This window comes from Centropristis striata, chromosome 1 (assembly GCF_030273125.1).
Source record: "Centropristis striata isolate RG_2023a ecotype Rhode Island chromosome 1, C.striata_1.0, whole genome shotgun sequence".
Classification (NCBI taxonomy): Eukaryota; Metazoa; Chordata; class Actinopteri; order Perciformes; family Serranidae; genus Centropristis; species Centropristis striata.
The window spans coordinates 18,098,898-18,123,755 of NC_081517.1; the positions used below are offsets into that span (position 1 = coordinate 18,098,898).

General features: G+C 40.8%; 1 protein-coding gene across 1 annotated transcript; it reads left to right on the forward strand.

Annotated features, from left to right (window-relative positions):
• Window positions 1-313: 313 nt before the first annotated feature.
• ears2 (glutamyl-tRNA synthetase 2, mitochondrial) lies at window positions 314-24,551 on the forward strand. Its single transcript, XM_059333527.1, has 10 exons — window positions 314-659; window positions 15,274-15,429; window positions 15,569-15,758; window positions 16,355-16,505; window positions 17,459-17,780; window positions 17,890-17,998; window positions 18,264-18,417; window positions 20,424-20,554; window positions 20,657-20,786; window positions 24,284-24,551. Exons 1-10 carry the CDS (start codon window positions 512-514, stop codon window positions 24,383-24,385), a joined length of 1,593 nt encoding a protein of 530 aa, XP_059189510.1. The 5' UTR covers window positions 314-511; the 3' UTR covers window positions 24,386-24,551.
• Window positions 24,552-24,858: the final 307 nt, after the last annotated feature.

Genomic DNA, 24,858 nt, shown 5'->3' on the forward strand with positions numbered 1-24,858 from the left:
GATGAGCGTAACATTTCATGTTTTTAACAGTATATAGTTATTCCATGTGGATTATATTTTGCAACTTTGACAGAAATATCACAATTTTAAACTTCGCTTTAGTTCGTAACCGATGATCCGTTCAGGGACTGTCGGGAAGTTCAAATTCGAAAAAAAAAATGTCTGTTTATTTCTGCGATAAACAGTGTATTTTCGGGGTTTATTTGTAATTAAAACATACTTTCAGAAGGTTAAGAGCAGAATCAGTTTGAGAAGAATACAGGTGTCCCTCCACTAGGTGGCAGTATGCAATATGAGGAGGCTGAATTAATCTTCCGGTCCTGTTTCGAAGAAGAAGAACATTTTTCAATGAACCCAGATCATGTTTGACCCAAACACACCACATGAAACGCATCGTGTTCCTGTTCGTGGCGTCTATAGAAATGCAGTTTCAGTAACTCTCGGAAACATTAATGAAGCTGGACTTTTAGCCATCTTAGCTAACGTTAGCTAAGCGAATGCAAACCTTACTATGATGCCTTTGAGTCAGAGGTGTTTTCGGTGTCTGACAGTTGTCAGAAACAGGCTGGTTAAAATCCAGCTGAACACGGCTGGGACAAGGCGCTGCTCCACGGTCCAGCAGGGTGATGTGAGGGTCCGGTTTGCACCCAGTCCGACAGGTAAGGTAGTGTTAAAATGTCCTGTAAGGTCATCCAGAGCAGGGCTCCTATGGCTACTAGAAAACATTGAATATGATTTGTTCAAGGTTTGCCTGATTTTTGATTAAAGTGTTTAAATTGCTTGAAATATAGATTATGTTGAATGCTAAAAGTCTACGTAGAAACACTTGACACATTTGGGCAGAAGATACACAGGTACATCTAAAAAAATAGAATATCATGAAAAAAATAAATAAATTGTCAATCATTGCAGAAGTGAAACTCGTATATTATATAGATTCATCATACAGTGAAATATTCTAAGCCTGTATTCTTGTGATTTTTACGATTTTGGCTTAGAGATCATGAAAACCCAAAACTGTCTCAGATAAATAGAATATTGTGTAAAAGTTCAAAATTGGAAACTCATGGTGTCACACCATAATCAGCTAATAAACTCAAACACCTGTAAAGGTTTCCTGAGCCTTTAAAAGGTCTCTCAGTCTGGGTCAGTAGGCTACACAATCATGGGGAACACTGCTGACTTGAGAGATTTCCATTGACACCTTCCATAAGGAGGGAAAGCCACAATAGGTCATTGCTAAAGACGCTGGTTGTTCACAGAGTGATATATCCAACAATATTCATAGAAAGTTAAGTGGAAGGAAAAAGTGTGGCAGGAAAAGGGGCACCAGCAACAGGGATGACTGCAGCCTTGAGAGGATTGTCAAGCACAATCCATTCAAGAATTTGGGGGACCTTCACAAGGAGTGGACTGAGGCTGGAGTCAGCGCATCAGAGCACAGACGAATCTTAGACATGGGCATTCCTCAAGTCAAGCCACTCCTGAACCGGAGAAAACATCAAAAGCATCTTACCTGGGCTGTGTAGAAAAAGATCTGGTCTGTTGCTCAGTGGTTCAATGTCCTCTTCTCAGGTGAAAGTACATTTTACATTTCATTTGGAAATCAAGGTCCCAGAGTCTGGAGATAGAGTGGAGAGGTACATAATCCATGTTGCTTGAAGTCCAGAATCCTCAGTCAGTGGTGATTTGGGGCCATGTCCTCTGCTGGTGTTGGTCCACTGTGTTTTCTGAAGTCCACAGTCAACCCAGCCGTCTACCAGGACATTTTAGAGCTCTTCTTGCTTCCACAAGCTTTATAGAGATGCTGGTTTTATTTTCCAGCAGGACTTGGCACCTGCCCACACTGGCAAAGGTACCAAAAGCTGGTTCAATGACCATGGTGTTACTGGGCTGGACTGGCCAGCAAACTGGGCTGACCTGAACCCCATAGGAGTCTATGGGCTGTTGTCAAGAGGAAGGTGAGAGACACCAGACCAACAATGCAGATGAGCTGAAGGCTGCTATCAGAGCAACATGGTGCTGTAGGCTGATCTCCTCCATGCCACCAAGTATTAATGCAGTAATTCATGCAAAAGGAGCCCTGCCAAATATTGAGTGTATAGAAATGAACATGCTTTTCAGAAGCCTGACATTTGTGTTTAAAATATCCCTTTTTTGTAGTTGATCCTATGTAATATTTTAATCTTCTGCAACACTGAGTTTTGGTTCTTATTATCTTTAAGCCAGAATCATCAAAATTACAAGAAAAACAGGCTTGAAATATTTCACTATATGTGTAATGAATCTATATAATATGAGTTTCACTTTCTGAAATAATTGACAAAAAATATTTAACTTTTTCATGATATTCAAATTTTTTGAGATGTACCGGTGTATATATATTTTTTTAAACAGGCTCAAGACCCACTTTTTCTTATCTGCCTATTTATCTACTTATTTATTGTATTTTACCGTTTTAGTTTGGCTTTTAATTTACCTTTATTTATTTTGTTATATCTGTATTTTACTTTTTTAGTATATTTAATATGGTTTTTATAAAATTGTTTTCTATTGTTTTAGTTTCTATAATTTAATCTGTTTTACCTCTTAGTGCCAGTTGCTGTGTCTGGTGTTTCCTCACTGTAAATTGAATAGATTTAAGATGGCATTTCCTCGGTTCTTGTTTTTAATTGTTGTTGAATGCTGTTCTCATCACCACCATTAATTATGAAGTAATTCATTGCTAGGTTTGTGGGTGGGTGTCATGAAACATAATTTGGGTTGTTTATAGTGCATGTTAGAAAAATAGCTTGAGGAAACCTTGAAAAATGAATTACCTGACACCAACACCAAAAATCCTCACCTATCTTTTCTGCGCAGTTCGTTGATGGGGAATGATGAGCAGGAGACGTCCAAGTTCTCAGTTTAAAGTTTCTAAATCAACATTAACACACAAGCAATCATTGTATCAAAATCATATTGCCTGATCAATATATAAATGTATAGAGAGAGAGATAGTACACCCAAGGTTTAGTGAATTACGCATGCATAGTGACCTTCGATGACCGTGGAGACAGACAACAAATACAAAAAGAGAGACACAGAAAGAAGCAGAGTAATCATTTCATTTAACTGTCACAATTATGAACAGTAGCAATATCAGTGAGCAGCAAAGCATGCATTTCAGAGTGGATTAATGTCATTTGATATGGGGAAGGGGATTTACCTTCGATGACCATGGAGATGAGGCAGACACAGACAGAACAGATACGACACACACACACACACACACACACACACACACACACACACACACACACACACACACTACTATGCTTGTGTCGTCAATATGTCAATTCCTATATATAATATAGTAATAATATTACCACCATACGGTCCTCTGTGGTCCACTCTCCCCCTCGGCTCCAGGTGACACAGAACAGAGAGCATTATAACGACAGAGCAAAACAGCTGTATCCAAAGCAATCTTTCTGTAATATTTATCCACATTTTTGCAGTATATAATGTCAAACACAATTGATTATATGAATATGATTTTTTCATGAATGTATGATTCTCACAGCATATGTTGTTGCTGTTTCAACCTGATATGGACTTGCCCAACATGGTTCCGTCCACTTCCGTCTTTCACCCATACCCCAGCTTTTCTGGAGCTGTCATGTCTCCTGGACCTGTGTAGACAGAAGGCTTCCAGTGCAATTAATGTACAGTAAAAGGACACATGGCCCAACTGTGGTAAATCCAGGGGCACCCCCCTTTCACCCACAGTGGCTGGTCCTTCAAAACATTTACTGTAGAATAGTGAAGCACACTCTGATAATAACTGAATCAGTATTGGAGAATAAATTGCAAGAAATGTTGGGCAAGAATATAAATTCAGGCAGATTGTGACACAAATATCCATTTGAAAAAGTGCTTTTAGCCTATTATAAAATAACTTTGACCAATGGGGTAAAAATAGACTGCATTTAAAACGGCTGCAATTTGCTATATAAATATTATATATATATTTGCAATATAATGAATGGTGTAGGAGCTGAATGTGTTTGGTTGAGTGTTTATGTGTGGTGTAATTCACTCAATGTATATGTGGGGTCGCTATGCTGTTACCTGGGGAGCTCAGGTGTATATAGGGGTGATTGTTCACTCTTTGTGCAGGGTTTTGACCCGGAAGGGCAAACGGTTTTTTGACCGCCGCTACGCCGCTGCGCCGCTGTAGCGCTTTAGCAGTGTAATGCATCATGCCGGTATTTGTTTGTATGTTTTTTCTTTGTTTACATTGCACGGCAATAAACGGACTATGATGTGCAACAGCGTGAACATTTATTCAATACGGTAGAAGAGCATCAGTCAAGGCGAGGCGTGGCAACCAAGTTATTCCGGGACCCAAATACCTCAGTAACTCAGTATAAGACTGAGCTCCTATAATATTAGTCAAAAAACCTGCACCAGTTGGAACTTCGTTTGGACACCGGCACGTTTGGTACGGACCGGAGGTGAGCGCAAAGACGAGTGGAGCTGCTGGAAGCGGTTTGGAACTGCGAGGAGGTTTGGAGAGCGTCTGGACGTGGGTGTCGGGACGCCGGCGGAGTTACGGGACTGAGGCTGAGCCAGCCGTGGAGCATCGGAGCCACCGGAGCACCGGATCATCTCACGGCGCCCAACGCACGGTCGGAGGTATGTGTAGCGCTACACCGGTGAATGGCCATTTAAATTGTGTGCACACATAGCCGGACATAAATCCAATGCATTGGTCGGCGAAGCCGGGGGGACAATAAACTTTGCGTCGGTTCTTTTGTTTCGCTGTGAACTGGTTATCAGCTGACTATTCATTATGGAGAAGCGCGACGCTGCGTCGGACATAATTAAAACTGCCGGGACTCATGTGCAGACTGTTAATAAATCCAGTAGTGTGGCTGGTAGTGTTAAAACACAAACTGAAAAACGAGTGGTTAAACTTACTGCAAAGGCTCTTGCCAATGAATTAGACAGGTTGCAATCTGGTAGAAAAGCTAAGTTAAATAAAGCAGCCAGCATAAGAAAATCAATACAAGGTTTGATGTTAAACAATGATAAAACTGAGGTGCAAAATGCTCTTGAGGAATTGTTTGAAGTGTGTTATGAAGTAAAAAATATGCATAATCATTTGTTGGGTCTTTTGCCATGTGAGGAAAAAGAAAAACATGAAATATGGTTTAAGGCCAAAATGTTGCCAATTAATGAGTGTATTGCTGACACAAAAATGTGGGTTTCATGTGATGAAGGTAATGAAAAGGGTTATGTGGTGGATGACATTAATCCTAATGACAGCATTTCAAATGTTAGTAAACGCTCAAGCCATAGGAGCCATAACAGTGCAAAATCAAGTACTGCATCCTGTGCAGCCATGAAGGCTGAGGCAGAAAAGGCAGCACTTGTTGCTCGTGTTGCAGCTTTAAAGGAAAGGCATGCTTTGGAGGAACAGGAACAGCAGCTGAGAAGGAGAAGAGAGCAGCTGGATTTGGAAGCTGAAATTGCTGCTTCCACTGCTAAGCTAGCTGTATTAAATGCTTCAGAGCGGAGAAGTTCTTCTCAATCATCCAATGGCATGAATTCATATCTGGAAAAGGAGAAAAGGAAAAATCTGGAAAAAGCTGTCAACACATTAAACCCTATGGCAAAGGAGTACAACCCTGAGACATGGAAATCAACACAACAACATGAATCAACAAAATGGTCACTTCCACCCAACAAAACTCTATTAAAGGATGTGCGACCCAAGGAAACTGAGCAATGGATTCAAGCTGCTTCAGTGCATCAGTTCAGCCAAAATGAACAGCAACAAGTAAATACATCTGGAACAACACTGAATTTTCAACATCAGTCAACAACAACTGCTCAACCTACACACTATCCATACGTCAGTCAAAGTCCACCTGACATACTTACCATCATGCAGAGGCAAAATGAAATAACAGCAGCTCTGGTACAGCAGCAGCATATGATGTCACTGCCCCCACGAGATATTCCCACATTTGAAGGGGCCCCTCTCCAGTACAGGGCGTTCATCAAAGCCTTTGAGCAAGGAGTTGAGGAAAAGGCAGGAAAAGCAGACTGTTTGTACTATCTGGAACAGTTTACAAGAGGACAGCCACGTGAATTGGTGCGGAGCTGCCAGCACATGGCCCCTGAGCGTGGCTACGCAGTGGCAAAGGAACTCCTCCAGAAACATTTTGGAAATCAGTACAAAATCGCAAGTGCTTACATGGAAAAGGCTCTGGCTTGGCAGACAATAAAATCTGAGGATGTGAAAACACTGCAAGCCTATTCCTTATTCCTGCGTGGATGCTGCAATGTAATGGAAGAGCTTCAGTACATGCAGGAACTGGATATGCCAGTAAATATAAGAGCCATTGTGTCCAAGTTGCCATTCAGAATGAGGGAGCAGTGGAGGACCATAGCTCATGACATAATGGAGACAACCAATCAGCCAGCTTGCTTCATTAATCTGGTCACATTTATCGAGCGTCGTGTCAGCATTCTTTCTGACCCTTTGTTTGGTGAGATACAGGAGTCATCTGGTGTTGCTGGAATAAAGACTGTCTCTTGGTTCAAAGCGCAACCTAGAAACAAAATGAAAGGAAATGTTGTGGCTACCACTGTAACATCTATGGAAGTGCCTGGGAAAATTAAAGAGTTTACATCAGACCCAAGAGAAGCAAAAAAGGCCGAATGCCTTTGCTGTGCTCGTGACCACTCTTTGGAGGACTGCAAACAGTTCCAGGGAAAGAAGCACAAAGAAAAAATCTTGTTTCTGAGGGGAAAGGGGGTTTGTTTTGCATGTTTAGGTGTAGGACACATGAGCCGTGAGTGTGAAAGCCGCTTGACATGTAAAATTTGTAGTCAAACCCACCCCACTGTGCTTCATATTAAAAGGCAACCAGCTCTGGAACAGTCTGAAACATCTCACCAGCCAACTTCATTCAAAACATGTGGACACACAGGGGCCGGTCAGGACCGGTGTGTGTTATCTATCCTGCCTGTGAAGGTTAAAGGTGCAAAGGGAAATCGCATCATAGAAACCTATGCCTTTTTGGACCCGGGAAGTTCAGCCACATTCTGCTCAGAATATCTTATGCGAAAGCTGAATGTCCCAGGGAGAAAAACCAGCTTCCTGTTGAGCACGATGGGGCAAAAAACAGTGGTTCCGGCGTACTCATTGACTGGTTTGGAGGTATCCAATCTGGACAGCAATGACTTTCATGTTCTCCCAGAGGTTCTCACACAGACAAAAATGCCAGTCGATGTTAATAACATGGTAACAACTGAAGAACTGGCAAAATGGCCATATTTATCCAAGGTGAACATCCCAAACATAAAAGCAAATGTCGACCTGTTAATTGGAACCAACGCTCCCAGGATATTAGAGCCCTGGGAGGTCATTAACAGTAGCGGGAATGGCCCATATGCTATTAAGACAGTGCTTGGGTGGGTTGTTAATGGACCACTGAATGGAAACAGTGTTGCTTCAGAAGAGGAGCTGCCCTTGGCAATGGTGAACAGGATCTCTGTGTGTAAGCTCAAAGAAATGCTGGTCAAGCAATATAATCATGAGTTTAATGAGAAAACCACAAAGGAGAATGAAATGTCCAGAGAAGATCTCAAGTTCCTGGAAATCATGGAGCACTCAGCAGTACTTCAGGAGGGAAGGTACTGTTTGAAATTGCCCTATAAGAACAAGGAGATTTGTCTACCTAACAACTTTGCAGTGGCTAAGCAAAGGATCCAGGGTTTGAGGAGAAAATTTCTGAACAACAAACACTTGCACCAGGAGTACAGTGGGTACATGAACACACTCGTCAGTAAGAACTACGCAGAGCAAGTGCCTCAGGAACAGCTGCATGGTGAAAGGGGGAAGGTGTGGTATATCCCTCACCATGGTGTCCATCATCCAAGGAAAGGATCTCTCCGTGTAGTGTTCGACTGTGGAGCCACATTTCAAGGAGCATCTTTGAACAGCGAGTTGTTGCCAGGTCCCAACCTCACCAGCTCTTTGCTTGGAGTTCTTCTTCGTTTCAGGAATGAAGTGGTGGCATTCATGGGCGACATTCAAGCCATGTTCCATCAAGTGAAGGTTGCTGAGGAGGATAGAGATTTTCTTCGCTTTCTTTGGTGGCCAGATGGTGACATCACTCAGGACCTCAGGGAGTATCGGATGACTGTACACCTGTTTGGCGCTGTGTCATCTCCTAGCTGTGCAAGCTATGCACTTAGGAAAACTGCAGATGACAACCAGTCTGAGTTTGTGGACGATGTGGTTTTGTCTGTTAAGCAAAATTTCTATGTAGACGACTGCTTAAAGAGTGCAGCCACTGAAGAAGAAGCTATCCAAATGATCAAAGATCTTACTGCTCTGTGTCAGAAGGGGAGCTTCATTTTGGAAAAGTGGATAAGCAACAGTCGTATTGTGTTGCAGGCCATCAAAGAGGAGCAAAGGGCCAAGGACCTGAAGGAGTTGGATTTGGACCAAGATATTCTGCCGCTGGAAAGGGCTTTGGGTCTACAGTGGTGTGTGGAGACTGACTCTTTCAGGTTTAAGATGGAGATGAAACAACAGTCTCTCACCAGACGTGGTATGCTGTCAGTTACCAGCTCGGTGTACGATCCGTTGGGGTTTCTGGCACCAGTCACATTGCCTGCCAAGATGATGCAGCAGGAGCTCTGTAGGAGAGGCTGTGGCTGGGATGATGATCTGCCCAGGGACATCTTACCTCGTTGGAAAGGGTGGCTGGAGGACTTGAAGCAGCTGTCTGCATTCAGTGTGGGAAGGTGCATCAAGCCAGTGGGGTTTGGAGAGATCAAGCATGCCCAGTTACATCACTTTGCTGATGCCAGTGAAGGAGGATACGGAACTGTAACGTACATCCGTATGTTAAATCAGGAAAATAACATCCAGGTCACCTTTCTGCTCGGCAAAGCCAGGGTGACACCACTGAAGGCTGTGACTATTCCCCGACTGGAGTTGACGGCAGCTGTCCTCGCAGTTAGAGTGGACTTGTTGTTAAAGGCAGAGCTGAATGTCCAGGTGAAGGATTCAGTCTTTTGGACTGACAGCACTTCAGTTTTGAAGTACCTTAACAACGAGGACAGACGATTTCACACGTTCGTGGCCAACAGAATCTCGACCATCAGAGAAACATCTAAACCCTCACAATGGAGGCATGTAGGTTCCAAGGATAATCCAGCCGACGATGCATCGAGGGGAATGAAGGTCTCTGATTTTCTGAACAACCACAGGTGGCTGGAAGGGCCTTCTTTTCTTTGGAAGCATGAGGAGGACTGGCCTAGAACTGTGTTGGACGTCTCAGTGGACTCTGATGACCAAGAGGTCAGAAAGGAGGTGACGGTGAATACCATCAGTGTGTGTGATGTTTCTAGTCCTACGAACCAGCTCATCGCCTACTTTTCTGACTGGAGGAGACTAAAGACAGCTGTTGCCTGGATCCTGAGGTTAAAGGTCATGTTGTTGACACAGAGTCGCAAGAGGAAGCAATTAGAAGCTTCTGTGTCTAATTGTCTGGAGAAAGGAAGTCAAGGCGGTTCGTTGCAGACGGAAAGAAAGGGAGTCGCATCAACGTCCATAAGTGGCAGTCTGACGCTGGATGAGTTGCTGGGAGCAGAGGGTGCCATAATTCGCTATTGTCAGCGACAGAGGTTTGGTGAAGAGGTGTCTGCTTTGTCATCTGGGAAAGTGGCAGTGAGTCGACAGAGTCCCATATACAGGCTGGATCCATGTTTGGAGGATGGATTCCTGAGAGTTGGGGGAAGATTGAGCAGAGGAGCAATGCCCGAGGAAGCCAAGCATCCGCTTATTCTTTCCAAAGACCAGCACATTTCCACGCTCATTCTCAGACATGTGCATCAGAATCTGGGGCATGGTGGACGGACTCACACACTGTCCAAGGTGAGGAGGAGGTTTTGGATAACCAACGGCAATGCAGCTGTCAGAAAAATTATTGGTGAATGCAGCTTCTGTAGACGCTACAATGGAAGAGCAGTGGAACAAAAAATGGCCGACCTGCCAAAGGTGAGAATCCTTCCTGATCTTCCACCATTTACAAACACAGGAGTGGATTATTTTGGTCCAGTGGAGGTGAGGAGAGGAAGATCAACTTGTAAGCGATATGGCGCTATCTTTACCTGTATGGCGAGCAGGGCAGTCCATCTGGAGGTGGCTGTTTCATTAGACACAGATGCATGCATCAATGCTCTGCGGCGTTTTATCAGCAGAAGAGGGCAGGTGACAAGTCTCACATCAGACAATGGCACTAACTTCATTGGAGCAGACAGAGAGCTGAAGGAGGCGCTTACTGCTTTGAATCAGGACAGGATTCAAGGAGCTCTGTCACAGGTTGGAATTCAGTGGAACTTTAATCCGCCAGCAGGCTCACACCATGGTGGTGTGTGGGAACGGATGATCCGCCTGGTGAGAAGAGTACTCAGTTCTGTTCTGCATCAGCAGAAGTTAGATGATGATGGACTTCATACAGTGTTCTGTGAAGTGGAGGCCATTTTGAACGACCGTCCAATCACCAAGCTCTCAGAGGATGCTAATGACTTGGAACCTCTCACGCCTAATCATCTTCTTCTATTAAGAGGGAAACCAGCTTTGCCACCTGGAGTGTTTGAACATCATGATCTGTACGTGAAAAGGCGCTGGAGACAAGTACAGTATCTCTCGGACCTTTTCTGGAAGAGATGGATTCGGGAGTATTTGCCCTTGCTCCAGGAGAGGCAGAAGTGGAATGAGAGGAAGAGGAGTTTGACAGCTGGAGATATCGTGGTGATCATGGATTCTTCAGCTCCACGTGGTTCATGGCCACTTGGCAGAGTTCTGGAAGGTTTTCCAGATAAACAAGGGCTTGTGCGTTCTGTGAGGTTACAGACAAAGGCCAACATTATTGAAAGGCCGGTGACAAAACTCTGTTTGGTACATGGAGTGTAGATTGGTCTGTACTGTACTTTAATGTAACTGTATTAACACATGTTGCTCCTTTCATGTTGTATTTTGAATTGTTATGTCGGTCTGTCATTAACAATTAGGGGCCGGTGTGTAGGAGCTGAATGTGTTTGGTTGAGTGTTTATGTGTGGTGTAATTCACTCAATGTATATGTGGGGTCGCTATGCTGTTACCTGGGGAGCTCAGGTGTATATAGGGGTGATTGTTCACTCTTTGTGCAGGGTTTTGACCCGGAAGGGCAAACGGTTTTTTGACCGCCGCTACGCCGCTGCGCCGCTGTAGCGCTTTAGCAGTGTAATGCATCATGCCGGTATTTGTTTGTATGTTTTTTCTTTGTTTACATTGCACGGCAATAAACGGACTATGATGTGCAACAGCGTGAACATTTATTCAATACGGTAGAAGAGCATCAGTCAAGGCGAGGCGTGTCAACCAAGTTATTCCGGGACCCAAATACCTCAGTAACTCAGTATAAGACTGAGCTCCTATAATAAATGGACTAAATTTAAACATGCTCTCTATGTATCTGAAGCTGTGTGCATCTAAAGCAACTCTCTCTGCTGTTTAAACGTTAAACCTGTATGCCGCAACAGGCAACACATTACACTGAAAACAGCTGACGGGACTTCTGACAAATCCCCCCTCTTTTATTTATTTATTTTTTAACTGGCCTTCAAGACAAGTTTATCTCTGTTTTTTATACATTTGTCACCAACGTCAAGGCCATAATGTTGTGCCATTTTTAGCAGCTGCTCTTTTGTGCAGAGAGCCAAAAGACTCCACTAAAGGAGAAAAAAAAAAAAATAACTCATCAACACTTGTCATACTTGTGTGTGTGCAAAAATCAATGCAATGAACAGAGCAGCCACTGTGGTGCACAACCAGCCAAACACTATGGCCTAGACAGTAAACAATGCTCCCCTCTAGCTGACTACCTGACCATTACTGTCTAGCTAATCTCAACCCTAGTCTTCATGTGGTGACCAGCGGTGGGTACTTATGCACTGAAGCCCATGGCGAGGGGAAGCAACCAGAAACTGGCGACCTACCCTTGACCATGAATGTGCTCCCGAGACAAATGCTCTAACCAGTGCCACAACAACACTAGTAAAACAACAAACAAGACGAAACCCAAAGGGGTAAACGGCACTTGGCCTAACAGGGGAACATTTGTTTACATTACAGTAACATTATGCACACCAGTCAGTTACAATTATACTACGCTTCCACTCAGAGCAGGAAAAACTCCTCCACCCAAAGCACAACACATAATAAATCAATCAAAACATAAACCAAAGATACCATGAGGTGTGATTATCAGTAAAAGTCAGTATGGGTGAGTGAGTGTAACTGTTAACTTGAAAAGAAAAATGCTGTGTATCAATAAACAAAACAACAGGCCTGAAGGAGACCAGGCTACCTCTCTCTCTGCCTTATCTGTGGCCTTGGAGCCTCTCTGTCTCTCTGCCTGCTTCTCTCTTTTCTTTCTACACTGGGAAAAAAAATAACTCATAAGATTTACTTTAAAAATATATTGTCAGTATTTGCACACAAATGATTTAAGTAAAATTTAATGTTGCAATATCAAGTAACACTCACTTGCCAGTATCAAGTAAATTTTACTTTCCATAAAACATAACAGTTCTTAAGATATTAAGTAACATTTACTTAATTACATCCAAGTTTTAAGTTATATTTATTTAAACAAATTAAGCAAAGTCTATTTGTTTTTCATAAGCAAGAACATAATTTTACTCAAAAATTTAAGAACACTTATATATCTGTAGTATTTGCTGTTATGAAGTAATTTAGTAGATATTAATTATTTTCTTGTGCTTGACATTTTAATTTACTTGGTTGCATTATGTTACATTACTCACTAAAATTAGGTAATCATTGCCAGCTTATTTTGATAAATGTCACCAAATACATTTAACCAATACTCTATCTGTGCGTTTTTTATTTATCACATATCACACAACTAAATTAAAATGCAATTAAATCCACTGCTATTGTGGATAAAATTGCCCAATCTCTTATGGGGCAGTCATAAATTTAACATTGGCATGACTGACATAAAAAAGAACAAGCAGACCGTATTACACAGTAAACACTGTATCCAATATGCACTATTGGGGCAAAATATAGCTGTTGTACTTATTTTGTGCAGCTGTCCCAATTATATTGTACTTATTACAGATCTGGAATAGTGCTTTTCAAATATGTAGTGAAAAACTTATAACCCTCTGAAACAGAGTTTCAACATTCATCGCAGAAATATACTCAGACACTCAAGTCACTCACACAAACATGCTCAAAGCAACTTCTGTCAGACAGAGACAGCCTCTTAAACTTTGAGCAGTGGTGTAAGGATTATTCATCTCCAGCAAAAGGTAATTTAAAGTAAGAGTTAGTATATTTTTTAAAGAAAAATATCCAAATTTTGAGTACCAGCAGGGTAGGTTGATTTTGAAGTGTTTAATGTTTGAACATTGTTTTAATTCTTCACACATCCCATTCCATATTTTTACTCCGCTGAATGAAATGCAAAACCTTTTCCTATGATATATATGTTCAGATAAATTACTTTGCCACACATGCTGAGTCACAAGATTGTATTGGATGCATTTCCCTGTGTTTTGAACCAGATTGAGAAGCTTCTACAACATTTATAAGAAATGTTGCGCTTAATCTCTGGAAGTTAAACTCCGTTCGCACACAGTTTTAAATACAATCTGACAGAGTCACCAACAGTTTAAAACAAACCTCCCACAATTCCCCACAGACAAGGAGACACCAAGACGTGTGTTCTTTTAATTCACTCTATGAGAAAAGACTCAGCCCAGACATTTCAACCCTTCATGGATTACTTTGATTTATTATTATATACACACACATGTTATGAAAACGCCTTGATTAAAACAATTTCATTTCTTATTGTATAAACACACACGTTATGAAAAACGTCTTGATTAGAACAATACAGCGAGACCTTGTCTCCTGCTTTTCGTCTGGATTTTCTTTAAAAAAAAATCCCCCTTTAAAATCAACACAGAAAACCGAATTCTCTGTCTTCAGGCTGGATTTAAATCATTTAAAATCCACCTTTTCTGCAATTATACAGCAGACTAAAATCCTTGTTTTCAGACGAGACTTGTCCAGTCTCCCTTTTCCAACAAATAGGCCTACAGCGGGACCGTATGTCCCCTGTCTTCGGGCTGGACACCGACAGTCCACCCTTTAGTCAGTACATTTCTTGACGTATTATGTTCTAGCTATGACATCTGTTTTCCATTGACAACAACTCAATTTTGGAATTAGGCCAATTTGCACAGATTTTCTTAAAAAGGTTTCTGCTCACCTTTCTTGATTTGGGTACCCGGCCGTTGTCAACAAAGTCTGGATGTCAGTTGTATCAGCAGGAATTCAGGCTGTTATCTATTTTCCAAAGAGAAATACAGGTTAAATTTCAGATCAAGCATATATTAAAAATTAGTTATTACTCACGTCCTCCAGCTCCCACTCCCCATCACGTCGGGGTCACGATATTGTTATAAAAATAAAAAAAACAATCTTGCTGCCCGGAACAAGGCCGTGCCCTGACCTGCTAACAAACTTGTTATGACAAACATTCTGCCTTGTTATGCTCTACAGAGATATAACAGGAGGCCAAAGGATTTTTCAATGTCTACTTGTTATTTTAAAGTCTAAAAAATATAAAACAGACAATAATATTCTTTGTGATTATAGAATCATAATCAGTTTAAGCAAATGGAATATATGTTATTAAAGTAATCACAGTTTCTAAATCAACATTAACACACAAACATAATCATTGTATCAAAATCATATTGCCTGATTAATATATAAATGCATAGAGAGATAGATGGTACACCCAAGGTTTAGTGAATTACGCATACATAGTGACCTTCGATGACCGTGGAGACAGACAACAAATACAAAAAGAGAGACACAGAAAGAAGCAGAGTAATCATTTCATTTAAACAACGTAGAATAATCAAATTATTCTAGCATGCACTAGCATCTAATTTAATGTGGCGAAGAAGTGAAGTAATCAGTATACTGTACGTACTGTATAGAAATATGTTATGGCTTGAAAAAGCTTGTAGTTGTACTTGTACAACTGTAACCATGTATTTCCAGACTATGGTATTGCTACTTTTACTTCAGTAAAAAAAAATACTGTAAAAAGTTTCCTTTAGCTGTTTGATATCATCAGTCTGATGTTTATCACTATGGTTTCCTGCAGGTTTCTTGCACCTCGGAGGCCTCAGAACTGCTCTCTACAATTACATCTTTGCCAAGAAGTATGGAGGCTCGTTCGTCCTGCGAATGGAAGACACTGATCAGAGCAGGGTGGTACCAGCAGCTGCAGAATCCATAGAGGACATGCTGGAGTGGGCCGGTAGGAAACACTGAATCACTATTATTGGGTTAATGGATCAGTCTTAACAGCTAACTTACAGTAAAGTTACTGAACATTATCTTATGTCCTCATTTACAGTCATCCTTAGAATTTTATCTAAGCTCGCTTTCACCTTCAGGTGTACCTCCGGATGAAAGTCCTCGTCGAGGTGGGTCTGTGGGTCCATACCTGCAGTCTCAGAGACTGGACCTTTACACTCAGACGGCCCAGCAGCTTCTTGAGAGTGGTCACGCCTACTACTGTTTCTGCAGCTCTCAGAGACTCGACCTGCTCAAAAAGGAGGCCTTCAGGAACGGACAGACACCAAGGTGGCTAGAAAACATGAATGCACCTAAACATATCACATAGACTTGAAGAAAACACAGTCAGACTTCAAACAACCAATCCAATTAAAGTCCAATCGAAAACAAGCAAAGTAATAATAATTTCCAAAGGTTTAAGAACCTGACCAAGTTCTGGGGTAGGCTGTTATGAATACAAACGAACAGAACACCCAGCAAAAAAAGATGAGATAAAAAGTAAGGGGCACGGTGGGCAAAGGCTCTGATTTTTTTGTTAACTAAAAGAATCACCAGAAGAACATCATCAAGAGAGCAAAGAAGGTGTGACAGTATATATGTTGCAGTTGGCTCAGATAGATAGGGACTAAAAGCAGAACCATAAAACTTCATTAAAACATTAAAAGAATAAGATTCTAGCTGCACTGTTCTGAACAAGCTGAATACCATAAAATTTTTATTATATTACCATAATCATGTCTGAAGGATACAGATGTATAGATTACACTTTCCCTAATAACTATTAGGTCTGTTTTATCAGCACTTAACAGCAAAAAAGTCCACAATCATCCATTTGTTTTGTCAGGTTCAAGGCCGTGGCTGAGTTTCTCTCTCTCTCTCCCCAGGTATGACAACAGGTGTCGTCACCTCCGGGCTGAGCAGGTCCAGGAGAAACTGGGTCAGCGAGTGCCACATGTGGTCAGGTTTCGTCTGGAAACAGGTGTCGAGCCTTTTGAGGACATGATCTTTGGACGGAATCATCATGAGGTGGCCCAGGTCTGATTTCTAGAGATTCAGTGTGGTTCACACAAAAAGGCTGTTTTTAGATTTATATTTTGTTAGCTTTGGTCCGAATCAGGTAATGAGTTTGTAAACTTGGAGCATTTTCCTCTTGTGTCAGATTAATTTCACACTGAGAAAATTGAAGCGAACACAAATGCATCACTATGAACCACAGGAGCAAGAATGTAAAGTCAGAAAAGAGATATTTTATAGAAATATAGAAATGCTGCTATGCAACTCTCCAGTTAGCTACTCCTACAACTACACAAGCTGCCAGTACAGGTGCATCTCAATGAATTAGAATATCATAGAAAAGTTTATTTATCTCAGTAATTCAATTCAAAAAATGGAAATAACACATTATATAGATCCATTATACACTGAATGAAACATCTCATGTCTTCATTTATTTAATTTCTTCTAAGTATAATGATTATGGCTGACATTTAATGAAGACCTACAATTCAGTGTCTCAAAAAATTTTATTATTCCAAAAGAAAATTGAACGACTGGAAATAGACTTTTCCATCATATTCGTATGTATAATAATAATAAATGTTTATTGAGATGCACCTGTATTTGTGCCCTGCTGCATCCCAGAATCCCAGACTACAGGAGCCATTTAGAGCAAACAGATTGAGGTCAAATCATGCTCCTACAAAAACAAGCTACTTCTGAATTCTGAAGGGGAAAAGAACCAGAGTGATTTTAAACATATAAAAGAGCTGGTGTTTAAACTGTAAATGATATAAGATAGAGTAACACATCTATGAAGTGTGAGGACCAACCATTCTCCCGTTCTCTTTGCTGTTTTAATGCATTTCCCTTTGTATTTACTCATTTGATTTGAATCCAAGTACTCTGACACTGGAAACTTGGCTTGACCACTTTTCAAATCAAATATCTGAGGGGATTAACAGAGTAACCCTCTGTCATCTTTTCTTCAGGTGGAGGGGGACCCCGTTGTGATTAAAGCAGATGGTTTTCCCACCTATCACCTTGCCAACATAGTAGACGATCATTACATGAGGATCAGCCACGTGCTGCGGGGGTCTGAGTGGCTCATCTCCACCTCCAAACATCTCCTCATGTACCGGGCTCTTGGATGGCAGCCGCCCACTTTTGGGCATCTTCCGCTCCTGTTGAACAAAGATGGCAGCAAACTGTCCAAGAGGCAGGGGGATATTTTCATTCAAAGTTTCCAGAGAGACGGGGTCCTGCCTGAGGCTCTGCTGGACATCACAACCAACTGTGGCTCTGGATTCAACTGTGAGTGCTGAAGGAGCGCTCAGAGAGGGACTAATCAGAAAAATGAGTTGTGATGTAAAAAGAAATGTGTATAGTTACATGCTCCTAAATGACTTGTGTTGCTTTACAGCCAACAGAATTGGGCGGAGGATAGATGAACTGATCTCTGAGTTTAATCCTACAACGATCACGACACATTCTGCTCTGTTAGACCTGGAAAAACTACCGGAGTTCAACAGGTAAGTCCCAACACCACACATTGACACTTTCACCAGGTTTGCTGTTTCCTTCTGTTTTAAGTCTTTATGCTAAGCTAAGCTAACTAGCTGAAGGCTCATATTTACCAGAAGAGAAGTATTGATACTTCTTGCGGAGAAGTATCAATCTTCTCATTTTGTCGACATGTCCTTCCTCTGCTGCAACCCTTGGGCTACTGTGGTATGTACAGCATGGCTATTTCTTTTTCTCATAGTTCATATATCCATAATCTCTGATTTGTGACAGAATTCACCTGAAACACCGTATTGAAGATGAGCAGCAGTGCCGTTTGTTGATCAACGACCTGCAGGGACAGATCCAGCAGGCCTATGCAGCAGACATCCAGGATAAAGAAGTGCTACAGGAGGATTATATCAGGAGGGTGCTGCATTTTCGTAAGGTAACCGTGACATAAGCAAAGCCTACTCACAAATATGTATTCACATCATGTTACTGTGTGATGATATTATATATATATTTAACCAATGATACAGTTTAACATGTTTTATAGTAACTGTAAGCATTGTGAGCCGAAGCACTGCTGAAGTTGAGAGCAAAAGGGAAACATGGGAGGATATAAAAATAGGTTGATAAATTACTTTAAATGTTCTGTTGGGGGAAGCCATAAAACTAAACTGAACTAAACTTTGTTTAAATAGCACCTCCGATGTAAACTTGCAGACATCCACGGAACAAGATTGAAACAAAACAGACAAAAGTTCAAATAAAAACTAAAATAAAAGTTGGAACGCTCAAAATTTCAACCATATAACATTGAAATGGTAAAAACCAATAAGTAAAAGTCAATAAGGTGAAATAAACACACAGAGGTAAAAGAAAAAAAAAAGTAAAAACCAGCAATTGAAATTTGAAACTAAGGCTATAACATTATTATCACATATAACAAAACCACAAATTTATGTGTGTACAGTGTGTTAACTGAGTTTCTGCTCTGGGGTCTGCCCACTTAGTGATTTTACCAAAATAGCCAGCTCTATTTTGGTCAGTCTGACACATTTTCAGTTTTGTGTGGTTCAATAAGGAAAATTCAACAGGTTTACCAGCAAAATAACTGAGTTTGATGAATCGATTCAAACTGAGTCAGACTGTTTTATTTGGGACACTCGGCCCCGGGATATTCATGTGGTCTTAACTAAATGTATTTTGTATAAAAGCGTTTCCTGGTTTTCCTTCAAAGGTGATTTAAATTGTTTTTAAAAAAGTAATTCCTGTAGTTAAGTAAAGTTTTTCCTTTTTCAAAATTCCTAACCATATAGTGTTATATTTGAATAATTATAAGAAGGCAGATACGTTTTCTCGACTGTAGCTCGTTTTTCTCATGGAGAGACCTGAGACAGCGCATCTTCACAATATGTTATCTTGTTTAGGCTTTGTCGCTCATAGATATGCGCCTCTCACACTCACACACACACACACACACACACACACACACACACACACACACACACACACACACACACACACACACACACACACACACACACACACACACACACACACACACACACACACACACACACACACACACACACACACACACACACACACACACACACACACACACACGCCAATAGAATTCTCTTTGCTTGTAATCCAACTAGGCCTGTCACGATAATTATTATATCTTTTTTTTTTCTTGACTTAATATATTGACGTTGACATGCGTAACTTTTTGTGCTTTTGTGTTGTGTTTAAAGTAATGCTGCAAATCTTTGACAGGCAGTAGGAATTGCCAAAAAAAAAGCCATTATAGCAGTTTGTTATTTCAATAATAAAAACATATAATACACAATGATTATCTCAGTGCAGTGTTTTGTTAACAGAGCCTGAAAGTCTATTTTCTTTGTTTTATTTATCTAGGATGTTTGAATATTTCTTTTCCACATTTCAATTCCAGTGTTTAATATTCAAGATTTAAAAATGCATTTCTGTTAAAGGATGTACTTATTATGCTCTAATATCGTTGTAAAACTTAAACAACATTGATATACTATCGTTTATCGTGATAGTTTCTGAGAGAATATCCTCCTAAAAAATGTGTTATCGTGACAGGCCTAAATCCAACTTCTGTAGAAGAATGAAAATGTGAATTATTAAAGAAATCAGGGCTCATTCTGACTGGGACCAGAGCGGTGTCAGTCTGAGTCCACTGCTGCATAGCTTTACCTGTGACCTAATAAAAGGTCTACATCAAGACCAGTCTTTTTCTCCAGCGTGGGTTTACTCTTGGGCTTCCAATCTACAAACCTGAGAGACCTTTACAATCACTTTTACTTTTACTCTGTTTCTTCCTATGGGCATTAAAATATGCCTTCTACTTTCATTTCTGAGTATTGCTCCTGTGTCTCTCTACTAATACTGAAACTACTCTCTTCCTCCCTGCAGGGTCACATATCCTCCCTGCAGCAGCTCGTCAGTCCTTTGTACTCGTACCTGTGGGTTCGTCCTTCCGTCTCCAGCCAGCAGGTGGCAGCACTCACTGCAGAGGCCCAGCTCATCGCTTCTTTAGTGCTCAAGTATGTGCTATTAATAATTGTTCAGCTGTATGTTTCACTGTTCCTTACAGCTACTCATTTCTTTAGCAGGGTTATGATCATTTCTGTGTGCATGCATTGCAGAATAATATCTGAGCGAGGTGAGGACCTGGCAGTGGATCGACTCAGTAAAGATCTGAAGACTCTGGCCAAGCAGACTAAAGCCACCAAGAACATAGACGTGATGAAGCTGTTACGTCTGGCTCTCAGTGGTCTGCAGGTCATCAGTAATTTCTATGAAACTACAGCATTTCCTGAACTTGGTTTAGCAGAGTTGGTGTAGCTGTTGAACTTCATATTAACTTTAACCCAGTGTGTTGAGTCGTTCTTCACACATCACCAGCTGTGTGGGGCGGACTGAGACATTTGCTTTCAACATTTCCTCATTCAAAAACCCCTAGAAGGCTTTTACTTTTCTTTTTTCATGGCAACCTGCTGCCTTGCATAGCTTTTAAAAAAAACTATTTTGTGATATTTAAACTTCACGCAGGGGAACTTTATTTAAAGTCTGTTTACAGGCCTTTGCAGTACTTCTGTACATTGGAAAGAAAGTTGTTTAAACTGCACAATGAAAGAGGCCCCAGCTACGGTATGTCTAATGTTGTACAAACTATTTTAAATCAAACCAAAGCATTTACAATGAAAGTGTATTTGCAGCTATTAAATGCAGTAAAATTCCAGATATATCTGTCTTACAGGCCTAGTGTCGCTACTTCTGCCAAGTTTATTTGCAGATGATTCAGAAGCCATATGCTTCATTTAAACTGATTAGTGTTGTGATTGGATGTCACCATTACAGAATTACAGATTTAAAATAACTTATTAACTTTTAATAACTCTACATTTTTATTTTATCTAATTAATGTGTGTTCATTTAACTAAGTTGCTATATTATTCACAAGAGTTACAGTTGTGCTCATACGTTAACATACCCTGGCAGATTTTATGATTTCTTGGCCATTTTTCAAAGAATATAAACTCAACTTTATTTATTTTAAAAAACAACCACAGCCGCAACACAAAAAAAGATAAACTTTTCTCATGGTTAGTGGTTGGGTTAAGACATTTATTATCAAACAATTGTGTTTACTCTAAAAACCGAATAACAGCTGGTGTCCCTAAATACACCGGTGCTCTTGCAATGGGTACACAGTGAAAAAAAAGAAGAAAATGCAGGCCCCAGGTTGTATGATACATACACCCCAAGCTGACACGCGTTGGTGTTTTTAGATGTAACCCATATAAAATAAAGGGTTTTTAACTTTTGTCAATTCACCAGAGTGCCTGCATTTTCTTCTTTTGATTTAACCGTGTTTACTCTTTTTAAATCATAATGATAACAGAAACTACCCAAATGACCCCGATCAAAAGTTTACATACCCCAGTTCTTAATACCGTATATGGCCCCCTTTAACATCAATGACAGCTTGAAGTCTTTTGTGGTAGTTGTGGATTTATTGCCCATTCTTCTTGGCAAAAAGCCTCCAGTTCCTGGAAATTCTTGGTCTGTCTTGCATGTTTGAGATCTCCCCAGAGCTGCTCCATGATATTGATAATGGTAAATGGACCTGCACTTATCTAGTCGCTTTGCGACCACTCAAAGCGATTTACACTACAGACTGCGCACATTCACCGGTTCACACACACATTCATACTGGTGGCAGAGGCTACCCTAAACGGTGCCACCTGCCACCATTGGGAATTCATTCTCACACCGATGAACGCAGCATCGGGAGCAATTTGGGGTTCAGTATCTTGCTCAAGGATACTTCGACATGTAGGCTGCCATGGTCAGGGATCAAACCACCAACCCTTCGATCAATGGGCAACCACTCTACCAACTGAGCCACAGCTGCTCCATATTGAGGTCAGGAGACTGAGATGGCCACTCCACAACCTTCACTCTATTCTGCTGCAGCCAATGACAGATGGACTTGGCCTTGTGTTTTGGATCGTTGTCATGTTGGAACGTCCAACTACGTCCCATACGCAGCTTCCGGGCTGATGAGTGCAAATTTTCCTCCAGTATTTTATGATAACTTGCTGCATTCACCCTGCCATCCATTCTGACCAAGTTCCTTGTGCCTGTGTAGCTCACACAGCCCCAAAACATCTGCGATCCACCTTCTTGTTTCACAGTAGGAATGGTGTAGCTTTCATCATAGGCCTCGTTGACTCCTCTCCAAATGTAACGTTTATGGTTGTAGCCAAAAAGTTCCATTTTGGTCTCATCCCTCCAAATGACTTTGTTCCAGAAGATTTGAGGCTTGTCTATGTGCTGTTTGGCGTACTTTAGGCGGGATGCTTTGTGGCATTTGGTAGTAATGGCTTTCTTCTGGTGACTCGAACATGCAGCCCGTTTTTCTTTAAGTGCCTCCTTATTATGCATCTTGAAACAGCCACGCCACTTTTTTTGAGTCCTGTATTTCAGCTGAAGTTATTTGTGTGTTTTTCTTTGCATCCTAAACAATTTTCCTGGCAGTTGTGGCTGAAATTTTTGTTGGTCTACCTGCCCGTGGTTTGGTTTAAACAGAATCCCTCATTTTCCACTTTTTAATTAGAGTTTGAACACTGCTGATTGGCATTCTCAAATTCTCAATTTCTTGGATATATTTATATTCCTTTCCTGTTTTATACAGTTCAATTACCTTTTCCTGCAGATCCTTTGACAATTCTTTTGCTTTAGCCATGACTCAGAATCCAGAAACGTCAGTGCAGCACTGGGTGCTGATGCAAGGGTCTGTCAGGAGCACAGAAACTCGGTGACCTTTTATACGCACACACTGATTACCAGCAAACACATCACAGGTGACAATGGTTACATTTAGTAGCCAATCAAACCTGTTTGTGTCAACTTGTGTTCATGTTATTAGGCCAAAATCTCGAGGGTATGTAAACTTTTAATCAAGGTCATTTGGGTAGTTTTTGTTGTCATTGTGATTTTAAAAAGAATAAACAGTGTTTTGATAATAAATTGATTCACCCAACCACTAACCATGAGTGAAAGAAAAGTTTTTATGTTATTGTTCATATTCTCTGAAAAATGGCCAATAAATCATAAATGCTGCCAGGCTTTGTAAACTTATGAGCACAACTGTATGTCCAGGCCCAAAAAGAAATACTGTTTACCACTGTTATGACCAAGAATCAAATCACTCTACACAAAAACAAAAATCCAGCCTTTTCAGCCTCACTGAGTCAACAAATCAAACAAACAGTTTGTTTTCCAGAGCCTTGTGTTTGCATACTTCTTGTTTTGTCTACCTCTAGAACACCACCTGCAGTGTGATATTTTAAGATAATTTTGACTCTGAGGAACCGATAACATCCTTCAATGCAATTTTCATTTCTGCAATTTTATTCTTCCAACTCCACGTTTGCAAATTCATTAATCTCTGGTTGCAACCTGCATTTAAAAAACTGACTCAGTAATGCTTGCTGGACAGTTTCAATTGCACATGATTTTTTTTTTTATATTTCTGTGCATGGCATGGCTAAGCTAAACGCAAAAATAGCATGTTTTAAATTATAGTAATGACTAAAGCCTCTGAAATCCTGCACTGACTCATTCACCACAGTGACCCTGCAGATATTCAGAAAGGGAATATGGAAAGAGGAAGTTGACTGAATGCTTTTCACAGAGGTTACAGACTGCTTTCTTATTGTGTTTTATTGCATTACTTCACTGACCCCTGATCCTCTCGTTTAAACCTGCAGCAAGGGCCCAGTGTAGCTGAGATGATGGTGTCTCTGGGGCCTGTGGAAATCAGCCATCGACTCCGGAAACTTCTGCTGCTTTCAGGGACGAGTTAAAGACTGGAGAGCCTGATGAAGACGAGCTGTTGTAAAGACGTGGCCTGTTCGTTGACAGTAATGGTAATTCTGCCAACTTTAACTGGAACACATTAAAATGAACAACACCACTATCACTTGAATAATACAGAAATTGTAAATATTTTATAAAAGATTTAAAGTGTCATTGTCTGTTTTGTTTTTTTTCATATTTTGAGACCTTACGGGTTCAGGTGACAGCCAAGGATGGGAAGTACCTCGGTATTTTTATGCAAATGTTCTTGTGTTTTCTACTGCATCATTTTTAACGAACTACAACAGACAGATGTGTTGGAAATTCACAAAAAAAAAAAAAACCTTTCGAGGAAGTCATAAATACCAAATGTATCCGCTTTGAGTCAGGCATGCTAATGGAGGGACACTAGAATATTCCAATAAGATGCAGTGGATGCATTTGAGAAAAACCTAATATCGTTTTGACATGAATAAGCTCT

Bases quoted from the DNA above. Each gene is read 5' to 3' on its own strand.
- ears2 (XM_059333527.1), top strand. From the start codon at position 512: ATGATGCCTTTGAGTCAGAGGTGTTTTCGGTGTCTGACAGTTGTCAGA. The intron at 660-15,273 runs GTAAGGTAGTGT...GGTTTCCTGCAG, and splicing joins GTTTGCACCCAGTCCGACAG to GTTTCTTGCACCTCGGAGGC. The intron at 16,506-17,458 runs GTCTGATTTCTA...TCTTTTCTTCAG, and splicing joins ATCATCATGAGGTGGCCCAG to GTGGAGGGGGACCCCGTTGT.